The 25,778-nt window shown below is 40.9% G+C and overlaps 1 protein-coding gene across 11 annotated transcripts in view; it reads right to left on the minus strand.

The window, feature by feature from the left end:
• LOC135205404 (zinc finger and BTB domain-containing protein 7B-like) overlaps window positions 1-25,778 on the minus strand; it is a 202,942-nt gene that overhangs the window by 46,773 nt on the left and 130,391 nt on the right. For 4 of the 11 annotated variants that reach the window (XR_010312528.1, XM_064235915.1, XM_064235916.1 and 1 more), the window contains exon 5: window positions 5,721-5,792. The exons of 6 other annotated variants lie outside the window; for them this stretch is intronic. Coding sequence is in view for 4 of the 5 variants with exons in the window: in XM_064235915.1 (XP_064091985.1) it covers window positions 5,721-5,792 (72 nt within the window). In the remaining variant the exon portion in view is untranslated. Of the gene's footprint in view, window positions 1-5,720; window positions 5,793-23,431; window positions 24,141-25,778 lie in introns of those variants that run through there. One more of the 11 variants, XM_064235931.1, reaches the window with a different exon arrangement.

The raw sequence follows: 25,778 nt of genomic DNA on the forward strand, positions 1-25,778 counted from the left end.
ACTTTTCAGAGACCCAACCAGGTCGCCCACCTGTTGTAACAGACCAGCATTGGAGTCCAAAGCCGGAGCTGCTGCGGAGGTGGAGGGGTGGCTCTGAATTGGAACCAAGGGTAGCGGAACTGACGACTCTGCCGGAGTGTGAGATCTCTCTCTGGAGGATTTACTCCTCGAGGACTTAAAGCCGGACCCAGAAGCTTTTAGATCTCTCTGCTCCGGGATTCCTAGCCGGAGACTTACGAGAGGAGGATGACGCCGAAGCCGTCTTCTTAGACGACGACGACGTCTTTGTCAAGGATTTTCACTGCTTGACCCTTGACCTTGGGTCTAACTGAAGCGTCAGGAGGAGTATATAAATTCGTACCCCGTAAAGCCTTGGAAGGATGGAGAGGTTGCAGGAGTAGAAGAAACAGTTGCACCCAAGGGTAATCCCTTGGGTGTCCACCTTACCTACCTCCGACCAACAGGTCGTCTACACCTACCATAGGTTTCTACATTAATATCCAACGTCGCGACTTCCGAGGAGATGTCCTGGCCTTGGTCAGTCAATGAGGCAGCCAGCTGTTTGCTGGATGAAGGCGATAGTCGGGGCCGCCTCTACTGGGTCGACGTATCCTGTCGCCTTGCCTCCGGGGAAGATTAGTAACCGCCAACCTTTTCTCCAGGATGTAGGGCATACCCTTGGCGGCGTTCTTCCCGAAACCGCCGACCCAGGCCCGCAGGGTTGCCAGTGCGGTATCCCTCACGGCCGGCGCCTGAAGAGAGGGTATTGATTAGATTTAAGAATAACTTAAAACTAAAGCTAACTTAAAGCATAACTTAAAATTATAGGGGCTATAAGGCCCCTTGAATTTACCTTAAGTTAGAGTGATTGATGTAAAACTTAAGCACTAAAACAGATGAGGACCAGCTACCGGAGATGGAATACTTACCCCTTCCCCTAAAAAGTGGCTCACCAGATCGGTAACTTAATGTACATACGACGTCTCATGGTACCAGACCTGGATGTCCCCGTGCGGAGTCGCGCATGGAGCATGGGGACCGGCAAACTTCGTGTCCACATGGGTCCTGAAGTGTGGCGGCGCATCCCGGATGCTCACAGTTGGTGGTCTGTAAGTGGAAAGACCACCATGAGTATCTTAAAGAATATCACTTACAGGCTAAAGGACAGAAGAACTCCGTTGCATGCCGGAGCTCGGAAAAAATTTGGGCATAGCCCCTCCCTTAATCGCCTGAATAGGCTATAAACCCCGGAGGTATCCGGTGAAACATGAAGGGAGGGGGAATGGTTTTAAGGTACTTAAGATAACTTAATAGTTTAACATAATAGATCTTAAACCTAAAAGCTCGAACGTACCGGACTAAGTTCCAGTGCGTGGCGGAGTGTATAACTCAGTGAAAACGGAGAGGTTAGAAGGGACCGACTGTATGTTTCGGTCCACCCCGTGGGGTAGACTAGCACCTTTCCGCTGGATGCCAGGTCTCCGGTGGTAAAGGAGCCCTAGTAAGGTGGGAAGAGCAAGGGGCATACAGACTCGGGTTCTAGTAACGGAGCGACGGAGTAGTAATGGAGGGGGGGAAAGGCCAGTCCCCCCCACCTTACCATCCGAACCGGACCGAAGAACCCGGAGGAGGTCCGAGTCCAGTCTGGGTCTGTCCCGTCCCTCTACCCCCTCCGCCTGGGGGGAGAGAGGGAGGCAGGCTCGGGTATGCGGAGCGAGCATGTGGCAGGCCTAGCCACCCCCCCCGACCCTATGGAAGATAGGGAGGGGGGCAAGGTGACTGGACAGGCGTCTGGCTGCCTCGTGATCACATAGTGACCACCACGGGGCGATAAGAACAACAACTAAGCCTAGAACATAACCAACTGATCAGAGAGATGCTATCGGGAAGCAACCGAGCTGAAAAGCGGTAACATAAAGGCCCAATGGGCCATGACCTAGGCTAAGCGAGCCAGACGCCTAACTAACCTAACAATATCACATAAATATACAAATGAATAATAAAATGAAAGAAAGAAAACAAAATAGTAGGAGAAAAAATCCAGGAGTGTACGACTAACCCGAAGGCAAGTCTACCACTCAAAGCTAGCCGAGGCCGATACTAAGAGCCGTGGCTAGGGTCTGGATGGAAGAGCCTACATAAGGTAAAAGACATGCATGCATGACAAAACCGTGTAGACCTTACCCTAAACAAAGCGATAATAAAAATAGAGCGTACAAAAGCCAGGGGAAGTTCTGGGTATGGGGGACCCAGAACGGACCCACCACGAGGCAGAACCATGCTGCCATGCTTCCGACCTAGAGACCGTATTTATACCTAAAAAACGGCAAATACGTGCTCAGGGCCGGAAAAAACCAATTAGCAATAAACACTGAGTACTTAACTTAGCTGCTGCGATGGCTGCACGCTCCATGGTAATAAAATCCAAAGGAAAGGGCACAAAAACACAGAGAAGAAAATGGCACGTGTGTATCGTGTGCGCTAACTGAAAAGGATGGCCACCAGAGGCGCAGCAGTCGGCAGCATGGGATGGAGTAGTAGTAGTAGGTGCTGCCCACTCTGTGGGTCGGCTCTCCTCTTGGGGGATTTTGTAGTGGGAGAATTCTATTGGCATTTGGCTCGTGGTAGTGGTCTCACTCGCCATAGTGTTCATACCGACACTCTCGGGGAGGGGGGTGAGCGAGTCAGTATACTGACCTTTTTCTTTATTTATTTATTCTCTGGTATGTGTTAGTACATTTACCCTAGAAATAATAGATTAAAGGATATTTCGCGCAGCGACACGAGCTGAGCCCAGAAATACAGTTGTATTACATAATGTCATTAAAAACTTTCAATTTTTGCAGACTTATATTTTGTCAGGATGTTCAGAACAAAGGTTCTAGTGTTAATGCTTAACCATTATTCAAATTATATAAGTTTCTCTGTTTTCTCAGATTTACACAACAATAAACATAGCTGTTAACATCTCTACCTACATCATCTATACCATATGTTTGTTCATACTGCTATTTGAAACTTTTTACTATGATAACAAACTTCTAACAATTCACTCTACCATTAGTGATATGCCAAAGTGAGGTCCTGCATGAAAAAACGGGCACTGGTGCATTATTTATATGAAGATACAGTAAATTAATTTACCACAGTAACCATTTACAAGTCAAAAAGAGATAACTCCCCCTATAAAAAGGGACCAATTTTCAAGTCTTTAATTGAAAAGCGAAGACATTTCACTTTTCAATAAAATTTTGTAAACCACCCTTCCTCATAAACATATAAAATCAGGTACTGTACTGTGCGTATAAGGATACCTGATGAATAGCCGACAACTGAATCTTGGTAGCAAAGCTTCATTCAAAAGAGAATACGCATGTGTACTATCAAGTTTTGGAAAAAAAATCAATAAAATAAATTTAAACAATCTTAATTATTTTCAATTCATTCCAGTTATCACTCTTTTAAAGAATTGCAAGTTACTAAATCAAATTAAAATTCTACTGGTTGGCATTAAAGACAAACCCTTCACGAAAAAGTAACCAATAACCCTTACTAGAAAATATACAAAAAAGGAATTCAAATATAAATAAGAGAGAAAATAATTGCTCCAGATGATTTATCTGCAAGACGTTATTTTCACTTCCTCCTACAAATGAGAGAAAGAGTCCAAAAAACAAAACAAAACAAAACCAGGAGAAGAAATGGTAGACAAATGGTAGTTCAAAAGCAATCTTGAACTATGTCAGGTGGTGGTCTGTTGACAACACAAGAGAGAGGGAAAACTCATACATACAGTTAACCCAATCCAGCCAGTACAAGAAGATTAAAATGAGCACACTCACAGACATTCCATAATTAATTACTAATAATGAAATTAATAGTATGATTAACAAAATACATTAAAAAGAGAACTTTTAACATAACTTCATATCTTTCAATTACAGTAGTAATTTACAGCAAGCATTGTGGTACTATGCTGGTTATCCCATCATCATTACCTCGAACCCCTCCAATTACGTGGTCTGTAATACGTAAAAATAATGCACGTTGTATAATTGTTGTTAAATTGTCTTAAGGGGTGTATATTTCACAATTTACATCAGCAGCAACTTAACTGCCTTTTCTTTTATTTATTCCTTAGAGAAGTTACTGTAAATAGTACAATCAAGAATAGTACATGTATACTGCACTTACTAATAATTGAAAGAATTTCCATTGATTCTCTCTCTGTCTCGCTGGTGTTTCACTTACGTAAATATGAATTTTCCTAGAGCTTTTCATAAGTGCTGCAGCAAGCCTTGCATTTGCCTTTGCATTAAAGAAATTATAAGTAGGTTTTGATACAGAACTGGGTACATCACTGTTGCAGTTTCAAATTATGGTTAGATAACAAAATATTATAAGTATATACAATGGTAACAGCAGCACAGATAATAATGATGCTTTTATTTCAGCTTCAATGTTTTTCACACATTACAGTAGTATATTTACATTCCTCACGTGCTCTGTGCACAGCAAATTCATGCTTAATATTTTTGAACTCCCTGAAATGTTCTTTCTAATAATTTCCAAATTCACATTAAGTGAAGTCAATGTAAGTCAAGGGCTAACAATACTTGCATCACTGATCCTGGCAATTCTGATATAAAATTAAGTTTACTATTTGCTGTACATAATAATATGCAGAGACAAAAATACTGGAATATAGCCGATCCTTCACTATGGTACCTCTAGTACTTTCAAAACTATCATAATTTACACAAGCATTCTAACATATTAAAGTAGGGATGACCTTACTAAACCAAGAGCAATTTCATAAGGAAATGTCTGATATGGTTTAGCTGTATCATAAGTATGCATTCTAATGAATAAAATTAATGCCAGCAAGGGATTATTAAGTCGGTTACTGATTTACGGTATTACATTTTAAACCTTTCCATAACAATTAAAGAATGCCACTATATCTATGGGCAACTTCATATAATATACAGTAGAGGATTAAGTGAAATATTGCTGCTACAAGTCGATAACCCAAATACAGGTAGTCCCTCAGTTACGACGGGTTCGGGTTACGACGTTCTGAGGTTAAGGCGCTTCTCAATTATATTCATCAGACATTATTTCCAGGGTTACGACACATGTTCCAGGGTTACAATGCTCATCAGGCAGATGAAATATGACACCAAAAATGCAAAATAATCAATATTTTAAGGTTTTTTTGATGAAAAATGCAATAAGAATGCAGTTTACATAGTTTTGAATGCACCCAAAGCATTAAAAGTAAGGTTTTCTTAGGATTTTTTACGATATTCCGGCTTACGACGCGTCTCAATAACGGAATCCCTGTCGTAACACGGGGACTGCCTGTATGTCCTTACAAGCATCTTTCACTCCAAATTTTTCTTTTTAAATTTTCTGGCCAAAAAAGTGACTAACTACTTTTTAAGTTGTGGATATTCATTATGAACAGAAAGACAGTGATACCTCAAAAGAGTACTCCGTGCAAAACTGCGATGACAAATCATGCATTTGTGTGGCTTTTCCCCCGTGTGAGTCCTAATGTGATTGTTTAAGTTGCCCTTCTGAGCAAATTGAGCTGAACAATATGGACAGGAAAACGGTTTTTCTCCAGTGTGAATGCGTAAGTGTCTAATAAAATATGTTCTCTGATGATCAGCAAATGAACAATACTGACACTGATATAACTTTGGAGTGCGTACCAGTGTTTGTTGGGGTCCAGTTGAAGGATATCCTCCACTCAGGTCGATGCCTGTCCTGACACCGTCATCACCCTGTCAGAAATGGTTTGTTTAAAATAGCTGAAGCAGTATTTCACAAGCACAGAAATCAATGCAAGAAGCTAAGCTTTAATTAGCAAACCTTACAGTGGTATAAGTTTCTTACTATACAGGATTTTAAGTCAAAATTTTGAGTATTAACACCAAAACCTAATATGCTATACTGTAAGGTAAACATTTTGATAATAGGAAAAATTGGTGCTTTTATATTAAAAACTAAACTTAGAAATAATAAAGGGACAGGTTCTTATGGACAATGTCCTACATACCAAACATAGTAGTACAACACTCAAACCCTCGGTACCCAACTCTCCTCTCTAACCCTGTTATGCCACTATGTATGCAAGGCAAAGGCTATTGATATGACAGTACATATACCTATGCGCTTTCCCAACAACCTCCCAGTAACTTTCCAAGTTCAAGGCATACAAAGGAAACAGAGTATAAAAGTCTATGTTTAAGTGTCTATGGTATCAGAACCATTTTGTACTGAAGTACTGTACTATTTTCCATATAAAGGCATGGCACTATCATACTTATGATCTCCCTGGTGTAATAAATACTTCCAAAGTTGCTTCATGCAGCAAGTACATAATATGTACTACAAACTTGATTAGCCGCAAGTTTACTCTGCTTACATATACTAATGTACTTTACCAGTTGACTGGTATGCACCACATCTCAAGCTTCCTATGGAGTTAAGTCCTCTTATTCTCTTCCGCTACACAAATAACCTAGCAGTTTTCTTTCCCCCACCCCACTTCCTTACAAAACTTACAAATTACAAACCCTTTTTATTACCCTGTCTTCCTTCCTTTCTGCATGACCCATCTGCCTCTAAACTGTGATTAATCTTTTAAAAGTGCAAACATTTTTATATCATCATAATTTCTTGGCACTTCTCATCCTTTTACTCTTTTGTACTCTACAGGTAATTTATGTTAACAGACCCAAGTTATTTTCACATTCAACAAGAACTTTTCACTAGATAAAGCCTAGCTCAACATTGCAAGTGCAAGACTTACTGTATCTAATGACAATCCAGGTGAATTCCTATTAACTTACATGATACTCCAGCAAAGGGAAGAGAGAATAAATTTAAATTTCTTATTAATTTATATTCATTACTGTAATTATGCTTACAACTTCTTTCAGATCATTAAACAAATGCAATACAGTGGTCCCCCTGGGATGCATACCAGACCCCCCCGTGAATAGTTTAAAACCCCCGAATAGTTGGAACCCCTATAAAAATGCTAAAACAGCCTATTTTGTTAGTTAAAACTCAAGAAAAACCCATTAAAAGTTTTTCATACCTGGTTTTTTTTAATAGTTTTTTTTATCACAAAAAGTGCATTTTATGACAAAATTTATCAAAAAACCAGGAATTTGTGGATATTTCTCATAGAAAAATACCGCGAATGTGCAAATTTTTCCACTAAATAATGCGTTGAATTCAAACGTTTCCCGAGAGAAATCCTAGGAGAGGGCCGCATGAAGATATCAATGATATTCAATGTATTTTAACTAGAATGTGTAGGAATGTATGTAAGTAGTGGTATACGAGTGAGATAATTTAGTGAAATTCAATAACAGTCGAAATATCGACGATCAAACTCACGCTACTCTTATCTCCTTCCAGAATTTTTCTAAGTCTGTTGTTATTGTTGACTGTGTCTTGTTTTTAGCTCAAATGAGCCCTGTAACTACTATAATCTGCAGACACACTAGTCCACTATGACGTCTTACACATTTGGCCAATCACAGTTTCATTTTCTTACACCTCATTAACTTTGGCCAATGGCGCGGGTGTTTGAAAATTTTCTCAGCGCGACAATACATTATCTTACCCAGGCTTTTCAGTTTGTTCTTAGACATGGAGGCCGTAGCAAGCACTTCATCTCATATTGCACAAGAAGTTGAAATTCCAGCTTCTTGTCCTGACTGTTTCCTAATTACAGTGAATTTGTTTTAGCTTATTCGGGGAATATTGAAAAAACTATGGATTCGTAGGGTACCGGCCACTTCTTCCTACTTTAAGTTGCATGTCAGGGAACCTTGCAAACGGCTTCACGTTTTCCTCAAAGCAGCAGCACATCTTTATCAACCAACAGTTTAAGGTAAGCTTCATTAATTTATAAGAGGTATTTTTTTAATGGTGGTAGTATAACGATGTATACAGCAGTACCATCACTTTGGATTTGGTTTGATGGATGTGTTAGGTAGTGGCCTTAACCCCTTCTTTACCGGGTGGGTGAGCAGAATGTAAACATTGCGTTCGCTGCCGAACTGAATCTCTTGGTAGTGACTCCAGTTTGGAGGGGTGCCGATCGTAAAAATATTTGCCAAAAATACACTAATCAAGACAGGCTAATGAAATTATCAGGTATTATTAGCACTATAATAACGCATATTCTCTGTTAGTTTTTATCATCCTACAGGGAAAATAAATGATTTTATGAAAAAAAATGTGAAACTCAGTGTCCCTTGTACAAGGGACACTAGTGGTCGGTGAGAAAACTACGGTCTTGAATAGAATTCGGTCGTTTACAGAATGTTGGTATATCGCACCTGGAACATGCACATAAAAGTATTATCAAAATAGAACAGTAAATAAGCACGTAATTACAAAAAAAAAGAGCAAAAACTAAAGCGAAAGCCCCGCCAATAAATATGGAAATCGCAAATTTTATAGTATATCTTTCAAAAATTGGTCGGTGTCTTTTCATACTACGTTTTTCTAAGATTAGTTTCATCACAGAAAACAACTTTAGGGGCATCAGGGGTATCTAAACTAATTTTCCAAGTTTCTTGTCCTCAGAAAAAATCGCTTTTTCGCTTTTTTCTCTGGTTTGGTTTTTTATATATAAAGTTACTATAAGGCTTTATTTCTACCTTCATTTATCGGTGTTTCATATCTTTTATTTGTAAAATGTAATAAGTGAATAAATAAATAAATACAGTAAATGATGATACAACTGGTTTTTTTACTTGGGTAGAAGTTATTACATGTTTACGCTTGTCTGGTTTTGTGATTTTTTGTTGAGACGCACGTTCATCTGTCACCTACACACTACCTATAAGCAGTAATACTATTTTTTTGTTTTTTTGGTTCATCATACGTCTGGCATCGTGTCATACGTGTTTATTTTACTCCAACTCTTCAAACCGAAATTACAGAATGATTGGAAGTCCCTATCTGAAAAGAGGAGTTTTGGTGGTACTATGCGTACCACCTTTATGCAACCGGTGCGGTGTAGTAGACTTGAATGGTGGTACCCACCTACCTCCAAACAAACTTTCGGTAATGAAGAGGTTAAGGGGGGGTCGCAGGGGGGCAGAGCCCCCCCCCCCCCTGCTAGGCCTATGTAGGGGTACAGGGCCCTAGGTAAGGTTAGGTGGTTGCATTAGGTTCGGTAGTGCCCCGAAAATCACTGTGGCCTTAAGGGGGGGTCACAGGGGGGGCTGAGCCCCCCCTGCTAGGCCTGGGTAGGGGTACAAGGCCCTAGGTTAGGTTAGGTTAGGTGGTTGTATTAGGTTCGGTAGTGCCCCGAAAATCACTTTTCTCCTCCTCCCCCCACCCAAAAACCCCCCATTCCCACTGGGATCCCCCATAATTGAAGTAGTAGGTTTATGCTTAGATTTTGTGTGAAAGAGTAACTCTTAGTTTCTTTTTTATTCATTTCCTCATGTTTCTATGCGATGTGCAACACCAATCTGGTTGTTTTTTGCCATTTTTCGTTGTTAATACTTGAAAAGCGGGTGCGGCCTTCTCCTGGACATTTACCTTAGTATATATAGGTCTTGAATGAAACAAAATGTTATATGTACTCTTGTCTCTATGGAATGTACAGTGGACCCCTGTATCCGCGTTCTCCAGATTAGTGGATTCACACATTTGCGGATTTCTCTCGGGAACGTTTCCCCGCATTATTCGTGGAAAATTCGCATATTCGCAGTATTTTTCAATAAGAAATAGTATCCACAAATTCCTGTTTTTTTTTTCTTTGTCAATTTTGTGATAAAACTATTAAAAAAACCCAAGTACTATAAAAATTTTTAGTGGGTTTTTCTTGAGTTTTAACTAACAAAGTAGGCTGTTTCAGCATTTTTATAGGGGTTCCAACTATTCGCGGGTTCTAACTATTCACGGGGAGGGGGGGTCTGGTACGCATCCCCTGTGAATACAGGAGAACCACAGTACTATACAAGGGTTATACTAATGGTTATGTTGGTTTTGAACTTGATGAGACTTGTTTTGGTTTTAATACATACTATTCCTTAAACAAAGCATTTCAACAACAATTATATTTACACTGTTTGCAGAATGATTGCAAAGGTTCTGTACACATTACCAACACCAATACAGGCAGTCCACGGGTTGTGTCAGGTTCTAGTTACGACATTCCGGACTTAGGGCGCTTGCCTCATGGTGCTACCAATCATAATTTCTGGGCTCAGCTCGTGTCGGCCTATGAAAGTATCCTTAATATCATTCTTTCTAGGTAAAATTAGCCTAAAATTACCAGAGAAAAACAAAATTAAGAAAATGTCAGTAAAACTGACTCGCTCACTCTTAAAAAGAAGTGTCGGTATGATAAAGGGGCGAGTGTGGAACACTACCACGAGCCAAACACCAATTAGAACTTCCTGTCAGAATCCCCCCAAGAGAGAGCTGATACCAACGGGCGATGCAGCCTCTACTACTACTACTAGAGGACGCCACGGACAGCAGCGCCCCTAGCGGACATCCTTAAATTTTAGCGCTAGCGACAAGTCGCCATTTTCTTGTGCTCGTGCTTTTTTGGATTTTATTCGTAATATCTACGATGGAACGCTCTGCCATTGCCACGGCTAAGTTAAGTAACTCATAAGTAACTTTTTACCATTGTTTTCTCTTCCGGGTACCAGTATTTTCCTCTTAATAGGTCATATACGGTTCCCCGGTTGTCTCGTGGCGGCCATGCCGTCTCGTAAGAATTCCCGGTCCTCCATACTGGGACTTCTTATACTTATGGGCTTACTATATTACGTTCATTGTTTTTACATCGAGTTTTAGCTAGTTCAGCCCTCCTACCATTCTCTTAGCTTGGTATTTAGGGCTATTTTTATTATTATTTCCGGCCCAGCATCCCGGCTCTTGCTCTACATCGGCTATCGCTGGCTCCGAGTATGTCCTCCTGTTTCTTGGAACAGTCTGCCTCCTCCTGGGCTTCTTTCTCTTTTACTAAAAGTGTCTCTTCCACCTTTCGATGTAATTTTATTTACTTATTTAGGGTGTTAGGTAGCCTAGGTGCTTGTTCCATGTATTGGTACAGCTTGGTTCACGTGGCCCTACCACGGTTGTGTTGCTCGCGGTCTAGGCCACTTGCGGTCACGTGTTCCATAGCACCTTACCCTGCCCCTTCCCTCCCTCTCTGATATAGGGAGGAGCTGGGGGACCCCTTGGTTGTTATGACAACCTCATCGCCTTCTCTCACACTTTCGGAGGTGTCCAGGGGTCCTCTCAGCGGGGGGTATAGGGCGACCACTCTGAGGTACCGGGTCTCCATGCGGGTAGTCGGTGAGGCGGGGAAGAGTAGGATCCCCCCTCCCCCCTTTTTTCCTCGCTCCCGCCGTGTTTCGCCGAGACCTTCCTCCTCCCCTCCCCAGTTGCTCAGCCACCTCCCTTACGATACGAAAGGAGCCTTCCGTCGCAGCCGGGGCACCTTTGGTTATAGGTTACTGGCTCCGCTAGCGGGCAGGGTGGGCTCCACGAGTGGTCGGTTGCTTGCCTACTATATCCTTATATCTCTCCCCCGCTACCGGAAGGGAGCTACCCTTACCTACGCACTCTTCTAGTAGACGGGCGGAGAGAAGTTGTTTTATTTTGTTATTTTTAAAGGATATATACCCTAATTATAAGATATTTTACAATGAATTGTGTATATTATTATTATTATTTTATCACCATCCCCGCCATTTTCCGTCGTGGTTTCCATTACCACCACTCCTAGTTGGTTGATTCTTGTGCTTCCGCCATCGGCGGAGCCATAGCCTATCTTCCAACCTGGTTACCACACGTATTTTGGCGGGGCTCTGGTTTTTATCTAACTTTATCGCTCCGGCACCAGCGGAGCATATGTTAGGCTGTAAGTGTTTACTTGGTACTCATGTACTTTTTCACTTACAGGCTACCAACTGCCAGGTCCCAGCCTGTAATGCGACGCTTTACAAACGACCCCTGTGGACATGACGAGTGCAGGTCCCACGCCCCTTGTGCCACGTCGTTCAACGAGTTGATCGTCTGGCACCCTGAAGCTGCGCCATATGCTACGACCTAGTCGGTCAGCTGGGAGATGGGTAAGTCCATTATAGACTTACTTATGATTTTACTAACAACTTCTAGTCGTAAGTTTGTTAACCCTGTTCCACAATTGGCAAGCTAAATCTCACCTTTCTTTCAGGTCTAGCGGTGTGAGGGAAGTCGCCCTCGCCACCCTGAAAGCTGGGTGGGCGCTTTGGGAAAAACGCCGCCAAGGGCCAGCCCTACATTTTGGATAGGAAGCTGGCCATCCAGATCTTCCCCGCGGGCAAGTCGACGGGTTACGTCGACCCCTTGTCCGCTGCCCCACTGATAGCCTCCATCCAGCAAGAACTCCAGCAATCGTTTGGGGTCGTAGCCTCACAGGAGTCGGTTCCGGACGTCGCTGCCCTGGACCTTAACCTAGAGCCCATGGCGGTAGGTGGGGAGGATTTGTTGGTTGAGGTAGGTATGTCGGGCGCCCAAGGTCTTTCCTTGGGCGCTCCTGGATCTTCTCCTGTCCCCTCTTCTTCCGCTTCTTTCCAAGGCTTTGCGGGATCCGAGATCCCTATTCGCTCTTCCGCTCTCTCTGTACCTCCTAAGGAGAAAGAGAGAACCGAAGACCTTATCTAAGTCGACTTCTAGGAAGTCTCTTCGTCTTCTTCGGCTAGGAAGTCGTCGACTTCCTATGCCGATGCGGTGAAGACAAAGCCGGGCTCTTCCCAATCGAAGAGCTCCAGAAGCAAGGCTTCGAAGGAGAAGGCTCGCACTCCCACCGAGTCACTGCCTTCTCCCCGCCTCCGCTGCTTCCACTCCGGCTATGCCGGCAGGGGTAGCAAGCACCAGCACCTGCGATCCCTCTACTGTCTCAGCAGGGGTGATGGAACATGTGGGCGTGCTAGTAGGCTCCCAAATCTCCGCACTGGGAACGCGGTTCGAGCAGATGTTTGCCCAATTGTCAAACAGTCTGTCTCAAACTGGACAGTCAATCCAGGATCTCTCTAATAGAATGAGAGAGAATGAGGACCGAGTAGCTGGGCTAGCTCAGGCTCCTCCCCCAGTCTCCCCTGCATCTAGCACGGGGATTCTTCAACTTCCACCTTATGACTCCTTGCCAGCTTTCTCTATGGAGAACCCATGGAGAGTAGCTGCCTACGCTCCATTCAAGGACGGAATGATTTCTATCCCCGAGTGAACTCGAAGGATTGAGGGACTTCGAGTTCTACCCTCCGGGTCTGTCGCAGCCTTTCATCGGGTATGCTAGGCTGACGCCAACGGCTCTCACGAGAGAAGACAAAATCTCTAAGGAGTCAGTTCTTTACAGTAGAGATCACGCCAGCGGGAATGGGTTCACTGCCTTGAGGACTGGGAGTGTACTAACACTAAACTCCAGGCCTACAAGAGTCCCTTCACTATTTTCGCGACGGAAGAGGAGGTCTCTCTTCCGTTCGCCACGAAATTGGTGGAGAAGTCTCTTCAGGCAGTCCTCAAGGATGTGAGCCCATTCCACAGTTGAGGGAGGCGGAGTCTACTTCTCCTCTCTTCCCCGCCTTCGGAGAATTGTGGGAAAACCTGCCAGCTACATTCACGCTGGGTAAACTCAAGCCGGACTGCGCCATGGACCAGTTCGGTGAGAAGTTACCTAGGCTGCCGGATTCCCTAATCCAAGCAGAGTTCGATGCGCGAAACTAGGTTTTGGCAGGTCCCTCAATTCCCTCATCATTACAGAAATGGCTGCTCTTTCCTACGCTACGGAACCGCTGTTCAAGATTCTGGCGAAATCTCAGTTTCAGACGGTTCTGAGCGGACGCTTTTGACTTCTTCCAGGCTAGGAGGAACTGCCGGAAGCATGTTCCTACAAGAGTGCACAATCAGGCATGAGCCTAATAGACTCTTGGCTGCAAGCATGTGGGAGCGGATCTCTTCCCAGAGTCCGCAGTGAACGAGGTCCACCACGAAGCTGCTAGATCAACCAGAGCCTTAGAGCTAGGTGGGGTATTTCCTCAAAGAGGAAACAGGAATCCGTTCCCACTGCTGGCAAGAAACCAAAGAAGGCTGGTAAGAGGTTCCAGCCTTATAAAAAACTCCAACAACAGCAGCAATTTGTGCAGGCAGTCCCAGTTACCCAACAGGGACAACCTTCCACCTCTAAACAGAACCAACCTTTCCTCCTGGTGCCCCAGCAATCTCAACCATCCACTTCCTACGCTATCTCGCCGGCCTTCAACCCTGCTTATGAGGCTCAAGGCTACTCTCAACCGAGAGTAGGGCGAGAGGTTACTTTCGTCAGCGTGGCGCAGGAAGGGGCACGAGGAGTAGACAGTTCAGAGGAGGGCGTGGTGGCCATCCCGCCCATCAGCAATGAGGCTCCCCCAGGTAGGGAGGCGGGAGGCTGTTCCTCTTCCGCCACAGGTGGGGGTTCAGCAATTGGGCACAGAGCATAGTGTCCAAAGGATTAGGCTGGAGGATTGGGATCAAAGATCCCCCTCCAATCAAATCATTTCATCAGGTTACCGTCAAAGGAATTGATAGATTACGCGGAAGAACTCCTTCAGAAAGGAGCTATTGCGAGAGTCAAACATCTAAAATTTCAAGGGCGCTTATTCAGCGTGCCAAAGAAAGGCTCAACAAAAAGAAGGGTAATCTTAGACTTGTCAAAGCTAAACTCTTTCATTCGCTGCGACAAGTTCAAGATGCTTACCCCTCTCGCAAGTAAGGACCTTACTTCCGCGTGGACCGTCACCTTCTCCATCGATCTACAGACAGCATACTATCATATCCCTATAGCCCAGGCACTTCCGCCCATTCCTAGGATTCAGGCTAGGGAATCAGACATTCTCATTCAAAAGTGATGCCCTTCGGTCTGAATGTAGCCCCAACCCAAGGGTATTCACAAAGATAGCAGAAGTGGTTGTACAACAATTGAGAGCTCAGGGAATCATGGTAGCGGCATACCTCGACGATTGGTTGATCTGGGCACCAACAGTCGAGGAATGTCTCGGAGCTACCAAAAAGGTAGTTCACTTTCTGGAACATCTGGGGTTCCAGATAAACAAAACGAAATCCAGACTTACTCCGGAATCTCGTGTTTCAGTGGCTAGGAATCCAATGGGATTTGTCTTCCCACAATCTATCAATTCCAGTGGCCAAACGGAAGGAAATAGCAAAGTCTGTCAGGCAATTCTCAAATGCAAACAAACGTCAAGAAGAAACCAGGAGAGAATCCTAGGGTCTCTTCAGTTTGCTTCGGTAACAGATATCCTTCTGAAAAGCAAGGCTGAAAGATATAAATCGAATTTGGCGGTCAAAAGCCAAACTCCAAATATCGAGACAAGTTGTCAGTAATTCCACAGATCCTTCGCAACCAACTACGGCCTTGGTCAAAAGAAAAAAGTAAAGAACTTAGCCAAGAAAGTACCCCCTTCAATATCCCCTCCCAGTGCTCCACCATTCACACGGATGCATCCCTGTCCGGTGGGTGGGGGGGATACTCTCAGTTCAAACAGGTTCAGGGGACTTGGTCAGTTCAATTTCGCCAGCTCCACATAAACGTGTGGAAGCAATGGCAGTATTCTTACTCTGAAGAGACTGCTTCCCCCGAAGAAGTCTCATCTAAGGCTAGTTTTGGACAGTGCAGTGGTAGTTCATTGCATCAACAGGGAGGGTTCCAAATCCAAACATGTGAACCATGTCATGATAGCCATCTTTGCATTAGCAAACAAACACAAATGGCATCTGTCTGCCACTCACCTGGCAGGAGTAAGAAATGTGATAGCAGACGCTCTGTCCCGGTCAGTTCCTCTGGAATCAGAGTGGTCTCTGGACGTCGGGTCATTCCAGTGGGTAAGCCGGAGAGTACCCAGGTCTCCAAGTGGATCTCTTCGCCTCACAAGCGAACCACAAGCTCCCTTGCTATGTGGCCCCCAACCTGGACCCTCTGGCTTATGCCACGGACGCCCCCCTGTCGTTAGATTGGAATCAGTGGAGGAGAATTTATGTTTTTCCTCCAGTGAATCTTCTCTTGAAAGTCCTAGACAAACTAAGGTCTTTCAAAGGGATAGTAGCTCTGATTGCACCGGACTGGGCCCAAGAGCAACTGGTATCCTCTTCTCTTGGAATTGGTCTCCGACCTCAACGGATCCCCAATCCCAAACTATCACAATCAGTACAAATGAGGACTGTGTTCGCTTCCTCAGGAACTCTCCAGACCCTAACTTTATGGACTTCATGAAGTTTGCGGCTAATAAAGATGCTGACATTGGATCCACAGAATATTCTCTTCCTAGAATCAGATAAGAGAGAGTCAACCATTAGACAATATGACTCAGCTGTTAAAAAATTGGCATCTTTCTTGAAAGAATCGAACACTACAACCATGACAGTTAATTTGGCTATATCCTTTTTCAGATCCTTATTTGAAAAAAGGTTTAGCTGCTAGCACGATTACCACTCATAAATCGGCTTTGAAGAAAATCTTTCAAGTAGGTTTTCAGATAGATTTGACTGAATCTTATTTCACATCTATCCCTAAAGCCTGTGCTAGACTTAGACCTTCCCAGAGGCCTACTACAGTTTCATGGTTCTTAAATGACGTCCTCAAACTAGCTTCAGATACTGACAACTCATCTTGTACATTCATAATGCTCCTGAGGAAGACATTATTCTTATTAAGCCTAGAGCCTCAGGAGCTAGAATTTCAGAACTGTCGGCTCTATCCAGGGATGCGGGTCATGTGGAATTCCTCCATCAGGAGAAGTTCTACTTGCTCCGGATCGTAGCTTTTTAGCCAAAAATGAAGATCCTCTTGCAAGGTGGGCCCTTGGAAGGTTATCCCACTTCCACAGGATCCTTCTCTCTGCCCAGTATCAACTCTTAGAGCCTTCTATCTCGTACTTCTTCTAGATCCTCAGGTGCTCTCTTCATGGAGAAAAAGGTGGTACTTTATCAGTTAAAGGCATTAGACAGCAAATCCTTTACTTCATTAAACAAGCCAACCCTGAGTCATTCCCAAAAGCACATGATATCAGGGGAGTAGCCACCTCAATTAATTATTTTCAACATATGGAACTTTGAGGATCTTAGAAAGTATACTGATGGAAACAAATCCCGACAGTCTTTAAACGGCATTATTTAAAGTCCTTGGAATCTTTAAAGTTTTCAGCAGTAGCAGCGGGAAACATAGTTTCCCCTGATACTGTTTAGTAGTTGTAGTAGAGATCCAGGTCTCCTTTCTACCTACATCAACCAACATGCCTCACCCTATCGTCAGGCTACTCAACATCATAGCCTTAGCCGTTGTATCATATAGTGGTTTGTCCCTTATTTTTTTCGCTAGGGACATCCACATTTGTACTGATATGTACTTCAGTGTACCTACCCTTATTTTTGATGCTAGGGTAGGACACAATATGTTTGTATATATTCACCATTTTATGTTAATGATGAACTTCAGTCACAATGTGTTTGTATATATTTTGGAATAATATTTGTATTGATGATGGATTCAGTGTCCCTACCCTTATTTTTATGCTAGGGTAGACACATGGGTGTATATATTTTGGAATTTTGTATTTTTGTTAAGTAAATCCCAATTTTTCCTTATTTTTACATACATCTTTGTAATTACTTTAATTAGCATTTAAGTACTTTAAGATTACTAACATTTATTATTTTACTATTAAAATAAGTTAGTTTAAGTGCTTAATTTGTATGCTGTAATTGATTTACTTATAATTATATCCATCATTTTAAATTGTTTTTCATTGTTCCCCTTTCCATCTTGTCTGTTTCTCTGGTACTCTTTCATAGGCCGACACGAGCTGAGCCAGAAAAGGATTTTGACGAAGGAAAAATCTATTTTCTGGGTGATTGGCTCGTGTCGCCCTATGAAACACCCCCCCTTTTTTATAGTTTGTTTTCCCCCCCTTGCAGGACAAGATGTATTTAACTGTTTATTTAAGGATGTCCGCTAGGGGCGCTGCTGTCCGTGGCGTCCTCTAGTAGTAGTAGTAGAGGCTGCATCGTTGGTATCAGCTCTCTTGGGGGGATTCTGACAGGAAGTTCTAATTGGTGTTTGGCTCGTGGTAGTGTTCCACACTCGCCCCTTTATCATACCGACACTTCTTTTTAAGAGTGAGCGAGTCAGTTTTACTGACATTTTCTTAATTTTGTTTTTCTCTGGTAATTTTAGGCTAATTTTACCTAGAAAGAATGATATTAAGGATACTTTCATAGGGCGACACGAGCCAATCACCCAGAAATAGATTTTTCCTTCGTCAAAATCCCTTTTTTCAGTGCCGTAAGCGGATTTAAGGCGCCATTACCTGCTTTATGGCACTGTAACAGGACTGTAAGTGCTATTTATTCCCATTATAATTGTAATGATTCGGGTTAAGGCAATTTTTGGCTTCCAGCGCTCTGCCAGGAACGGAATCCCTGCCATAATTCGCGACATACTGTACATAGTGTGGATTGTGTTACTTTATATGAGAGATTTAAATGTGTAATTTTTAACAAAGTATGAGGTCTTAGAACCAAACTCCAACATGTCAAGTCCCTGCTGTAGTTTCCTTTCAATTACATAGTATGGTAATCCCAGAAACCTGAGCTTCAAAAGCACAGAGGATGTCTTGCTGTACATTGGAATAATGAGGCAGAATACAAAAATCCACAGGAACAGAATGTGCCAGGATCACTGTTAATGCATGCAAGGGCTTAAGGATGCTGCATTCCATGTAAACAATTACAATTAAAAAAATGAAAATTTTTTAATCAATTTGTATTTTTCATAGGTAGCTAACAAACCTCAGGTTTCAAAAATTAGATATCCTTCTTGTGCCAGCTGGAAACCGGTTAAAACAATCAAATATTGTATAGCAGGGAATATGTGAGATCTGGCAACTCATGCGTATGAGATGGAAGCTGGTCGGCGACCAAGCGCATACTACCTACCTATATAATGAGTCTGAGAATTTTTGATAAAAGTCTAAGTGCAATAATTAAAAGATGAAAAAGAAATGTATTAGTTCAAATTTCAGCGGAATAATTATAGTACACCTTGTGGCGGGATCACAAGCTTAGAAAAAACAAGCAAGCTCCCCACAGTTACGTTAATCGTACCAGCTAACAAAATTTCCCACACTCACACTTTCCCCTTTACGTTACCTTTAACCTGCAGGACAATTGGTTTAACAAAAAAACCAAACACACAAAACACAAACAGGCACTCACCTCTGGCTTCTGATACTCAGGGCTAGGCTGTGCTGTCCGCTGGATAGGCTATAGGCTAGCCGTGACACATCCACCGCCAATAACCAACCACACACCAACAAACCTACCACAACTCAACAACCCGACAAACAACTGCAGAAGAAGAACATCAACAATCCCAAAGAACAAGACAACCATCCCCAACACCAACACTGCCCCAACCACCACTCACAGACACCGAAAATGCACCCCCAACCTCTGCAACTTCACCAAAACCAGACAGACACACGCACAACAACCTTACAACACCAAAATCAATCAAATACCACAAAATCAACTAACAACCAACGGACAAATGCTGCCAAACCAACTGCGAATTCACTAACTGCCGTGCTTCTTCCGACTCTCGTAACAGACTTCCACTGACAAACTACAGAGCGCCACTACAGACATGCTTCCGACCGCCATTTAACCACGCCCATTTATTCTCCCACCAATATTTCTCTGTCTCTCTCTCTCTCACACACACACAACTTTTGGAGACGTTGTAAAATATAAACTACTATCATTACTCCTCCATAACCTCATTTTCAATATACATAGATATTTCATTATTACCAGATAAATAAAAGTACTATGTATAAATAAACAAATAACCATCACTTCTCTTAATCATTATCATATTTCATAAAATGTGAACAAATATTTTGAAAAAAAATGTCATGGCTGTCAAGAAAACATTTTGGGATACCCTTTATTCAAAGCCTGTTAACTCCTTAATGCCTTCATTCAACTGCCTTTAACAATAATAAATTGGGAACTGTGGCCAAACATTTTGCTTATGTAACTTGTCATTATATGCATAGCAATGGGTAATGAAACAAGGCATTAACATCAAAACTTGTATTTATGATTTATTACATTTTTGGGGTTATTTATGATACTGTACACAACAGACCGCTACTTATAGATATTACAAAGCCTACAAAGCCAAGTTTAGTAGAAACAAGAAATACACTGACAAAGGTAAATAACCTTAATCTAACAAATATTCCATGATAACTTCAATAGTTTTGTATAGAAGTACAGTACTGTAGTGAAAACCTATAATATATATCATTACAGTGGACCCCCCATATTCGCGGACTCACACATTCGCGGATTTCTCTCTGGAATGTTTTCCCACATTATTTGCGAAAAATTTGCCTATTCGCAGTGTTTTTCTATGAGAAATATCCACAAATTCCTGTTTTTTTTTTCATAAATTTTGCCTATTCGCAGTGTTTTTCTATGAGAAATATCCACAAATTCCTGTTTTTTTTTTCATAAATTTCATCATAAAATGCATTTTTGTGATAAGACTATTAAAAAAACAAGGTACTATAAAAATTTTTAGTGGGTTTTTCTTGAGTTTTAACTACCAAAATAGGAGGTTTTAAGCATTTTTATAGGGGTTCCAATTATTCGCGGGTTTCTAAACTATTTCACCCAGGGGGAGGTCTGGTAACGGCATCCCCCACGAATATGTGGCGACCACTGTATCAACTTCAACTGATCAAAGAAAAAAAATTCAAATATACTACTGCATATTAAATGGATGCGCCAGAGTACTTTTTACTTATCCTGAAATTACCACCATCTTTATCAAATTTGTATAAAATTCTCTTGATAACAGGGAAAGAACTCCCAACCAAGGAACTTTCAGCCTCTGAAAAATACTGAAAGACTTTCAGCTCTTTATAGTTTCTACTGATTGTCAAAAAAAAAAAAAAAAAAGACAAAAACCAAGGAGCATGTCATGGCATACTATAATTACCTTTCAAAACTTATAATTTCTTGAAGGAGATTTGTAGTTGACATATTGTCCAGTATCTTATGGAACAAATTTGTTACTATCTCCACTTCTGTACAGCTCTTAAACAAATAGCTGAAATGTAAATACACTGAATACAACAAACACAGATAATAAGCAGAGGGTACAGTACTAGTATTTGATTAACTGAGCTAATGAAGTTACTATACCAGTGCATACACAAGATATTCCTTGAAATAATACAAGTAGATGCTAGAGGAAAGAGCACTAAGCTCAGATTGTGTGTAGGAGTAATTATTCAACAAGCTATGCAACATACCTCAAAAATATCTCCAAAGAGCATTCATCTGCAATGAATGCAAAGTGCAAAGCACCTGGGCAGATATCATAACTTATTCCTCACCCAAGCTGCAAATTCTAATCAGAATAGTACCTAGCCACTATCACAAGCAAGCAAGTTATAAGAAAATACAGACTAACTACAATAAAGGAATGAGGAAGAAAAACCTATGGACAGAACAATAATCAATGCCTTCTTGTGTTTAATTTGAGAGAACCATAATAAAATTTCCAAAAATGTGTAGGGATGACAGGGTTTCAACGGGGTTTTCTGAATATGTATTCTAATTAGCCATCACAAATGACTGCATAGTTGAAATATATTGCAATTTGGCTGCATAGGTTAGAGGAGATATCCACAGTAAGAATCCTGGGAAAAAAAAAAAAAATCACCAGTCTCAACACTGAAAGCGATTTTGTTATAAGAATATGTATCATGATCAGAGAATTCAAATCCTGAACTAAACAGCATACAATATATTGGTGTTACATGACTGTTATTATTTCTGGGCTCAGTTCGTGTCGCTTCGTGAAATAATCCTTAAGTTCATTATTTCTAGGTAAATGATACTAACATTATACCAGAGCCCCCCCCCCCTAGAAAAAACAAGGGAAAAAATCCAAATTTCAGGAGGATGTCAAAATAAAAAAAAAAAAAAAAACGACTCACTCACCCTAAAAAATAAAAAAAGAGGGTGTCCGTATGTAGCTGGGGTGAGTGAGACCACTACACGAACCTCTTGTCATTTAGAATTCTCCTTCATCAAAATCCCCCTCATGGAGAGAAGCTGATACACAGTCGCAGTATATACTTTACCCAGAAACCCTGGAATAATCTTCAATACAATCCTGCAAAGAGACTAAGGTCCTAGTTTTAGGTGTCATGAACTTGTCCACCTGCAAAGACTTCAGGACTTTCTCAATATATATACAGTACAACTAAGCAGACAAGACTCGCAGGGCAAAGAGTCCTAATCTGGAATAAGGACAACAAAACCAAAAGATTAAGTGGCCTAAAGAAAGCAGCCCCTGTGGATCATATACTGTTGTCAATGAGAAATTTGCATTTAAAAAATTACCGAAGTAATCATTCACTGTAAAGTAAAGAGCCACTTCCTAGAAGCCTTACTGCAGAAGGCCATTCCTAGAAGGCTTACCGCAGAAACAATGAAAGTGATACTGATCAAAATGGGCCTCCTTCTGAAGGTGGACCTAGCGTACAAAGCCATCCAAAAGTAGCCATCTCAGTTCCATGATTTACTTACAAAATTAGGTTGCCCATACCACTGGTCTTTGCTAAAAAAATAACAATGGTTTTCTTGATGAAGGGACTATAGGGAAAATAATATCTGGGGGCCAACATATTATATTACAATTTAGCTCTTTAATGAATTCATTCAATTGCTTCCCCACCCTAAAGTTACATCTCTCAAGTAATTCTTATTCAAGCATCCAACTAACAGAGATCCTTGGATTTCAACCCAGAGCCAGTACACTGGTAAATTTTACTTATGATCATCACTTATTTTCTATTAGAGGAATGACAGAAGGGAAACATATCCGTTTTGGGAACTTGATTTAGTTTACGGTACAATCTGTCAAGGTTACAAAGTCTACAGATAATTTTTGCATGAATGAATTTTAACATATCACTAATTAAATCAAAAGTTCAGTTTCCCAAAAGCTTATGGTGTTATAATATTGAAATATATAAGAATGCATACAAATTTGACAAACTTAGAAACAGTTAAAACATAGAAAATGGAACAATTTGTATAGCACAATATTATTTTAGTATGAACAGTTATGCTCTTAAACATAACCTCAATTACATTCTGTATATCAGGAACACCTGCTTGTACATTCTTTAATGTATCATATAAAACTAACTTAAGAACTACATTCTACATTCTTAAGTTTCGTTGTGAGAACAAATAGCTTTTTATCATTTTAATACAGGCAGTCGGCTTACGACGGTTCTGAGTTACAACTCTTTTCAATTATATTTATCAAACATTATTTCCAGGTTTACGACGCATGTTCCAGGGTTACGGCGCCTACAACGCTCATCTGGCATGAGAAATATGACTCCAAAAATGCAAAATAATCAATACTTGATGTTTTTTTATGGAAAATGCAATAAGAATGCAGTTTACATAGTTTTCAATGCACCCAAATTAAAGGTAAGGTTTTCTTAGGATTTTTCATGATGTTCCATCTTACGACAATTTTCGGCTTACAATGCGTCTCAAGAACGGAACCCCCGTCGTAACCCGGGGACTGCCTGTATATCTACACCATGTAAAAAAATCTGATTTATACAAGAACTTGATAGGTATGTACGTAGTTTAAAATCTGATGCTAAAAGGAAAAAACTCTCAACAGTCATCCCAATACCTTACATATTTTCATGACTAAGAAGATGAACTTTAAGAGTATCTTTTCTGGAAAAATTATGGAAACAAATATCACACCTATAAGGTCTCTCTCCTGTGTGAGTGCGGAGGTGACGGTTGAGTTTACCTTTTTGACTAAAGTCAGCAGGGCAAAATGGGCAAGCAAATGGCCTCTCTCCAGTGTGCGTGCGGATATGATCAACATAATGCCATTGCCGATGCGTTGTGTACGAGCAGTAAGGGCATCGATGTACTTGATGGCCTGAGATGATGGGAGACCTTGAGGCATAATCATCACCTTCCTGCCGAATATGGCTGTTTTTAATGTTAAGAAATCATAGTACATTTTGTGCAAAAATATCAGAGCAGACAACAAACTCATAAATATTTGTAAATAATACAAAATTGGCTCTTCATCCTCTGTAGTGGAGGAGAGCTGAAACTAAATTATAATCTTGAACCATCTTTTCTTGTGAGTTATATAAAATAAGCATGAACCAATTTCTAAAGATTAAACAGATGACTATTATTACTAAAGCTTGCAGGATGGAATTCCAGCCAAAAGCACTTAAGACAGTGGGGGAAAGCATATTTCACATCTAACCATATATACATGGAATTGTATGGTAAAATTATCATTTACAAAAATTATTCAACAACAATTTGTAATAGGATGTTATCCCTTTTTAAACAACAGATTTGCAACTATAAAACAAAAAATATTGGTTAGATCAAGTACATACTACATGTACGTAATAACAATTACAGATTGGGCACTGGAACATCTTAACTCTGAACTATCAGGTGGCCCTTGAAAATACTATATTGTGGTTAAAATCAAACCAATGATTAGCACACACTAAATTTACCTTTATTCTGTAATCTCAAAGTAACATTCAAGTAAATTAAGTTACATAAACTTATCTAAATATTTATAAAAAAAAAAATATTATGCCGTATATGTACGTACAGTATATACTTTAGAAAGTATTTTTGACCTTAGTTACGTCTTGGCTGTGTCTACAATGCCATCTGCAAATATGTAAACTCTATTTTCTTTATCACAGTTCTATATGTACTAAAAATTTTAAAATCAATTTTATTGTCCTTTATGTACGTACAGTACATAATGTAATTACTCAATAGCTATGTTTTGGCACTATCAACTCACTAAGCCTATCAAAGCCTAACCTATCCCTGCCTATACTATTCAACTTAACTAACTGAACCTTATTTTTTGCATCTAATGATGCATAACTGCCTTCATCTTAATATTGATAATCTTGTATAATATGAGCTCAAAGTTTTCAGTAGCCTAAGTTTGGTCTGCAAATTGATAGCAAAAGGTGCCATAGCCATACACTATGGAGCTCACACAGACTTACCAAGACCAAGACCAGAGATCAAAATCTGGCCTACTATTTCTTTTCAAGAACACATGACTGGTTTGATTTTGATATTCAAAAGCTAGCATGATACATTATAAGATTTCCAAAGCACCTACTACTAGTAGGTGTAAATGTCAATGAAGGATATCATGGGCTACACTTTATTTAGTTAGCATAGCTTATATAGTCCAAGGACTAGTTCAAGCTATAATTAATGTAAAATGATACTTGCATCTGAAAATGGTGAGGAAAGCGATATGACTGAACTGATATAGTCATGGTTAGGTTTCACCTAGTGACTCTCTTTGAGGTTCACAGACTAGCAGAGCAACTAGCTGACTTGTATATTTAATGTTATCTTAATATGGCAAAAAAAAAAAAAAAATTTATTATAGTACATATACTATAGCTGGTCAGTGACCCTTATAGAGGCTGTCTTACGTTTATCTGCATAAATAGACTGTCTTGTGAATACAAAATACTGTGCTGTAAAAATATTCAACAAAAAATCTACCATTGTTAAATATACAAAACATTAATACGTACCATATA

This window comes from Macrobrachium nipponense, chromosome 24 (assembly GCF_015104395.2).
Source record: "Macrobrachium nipponense isolate FS-2020 chromosome 24, ASM1510439v2, whole genome shotgun sequence".
Lineage (NCBI taxonomy): Eukaryota > Metazoa > Arthropoda > Malacostraca > Decapoda > Palaemonidae > Macrobrachium > Macrobrachium nipponense.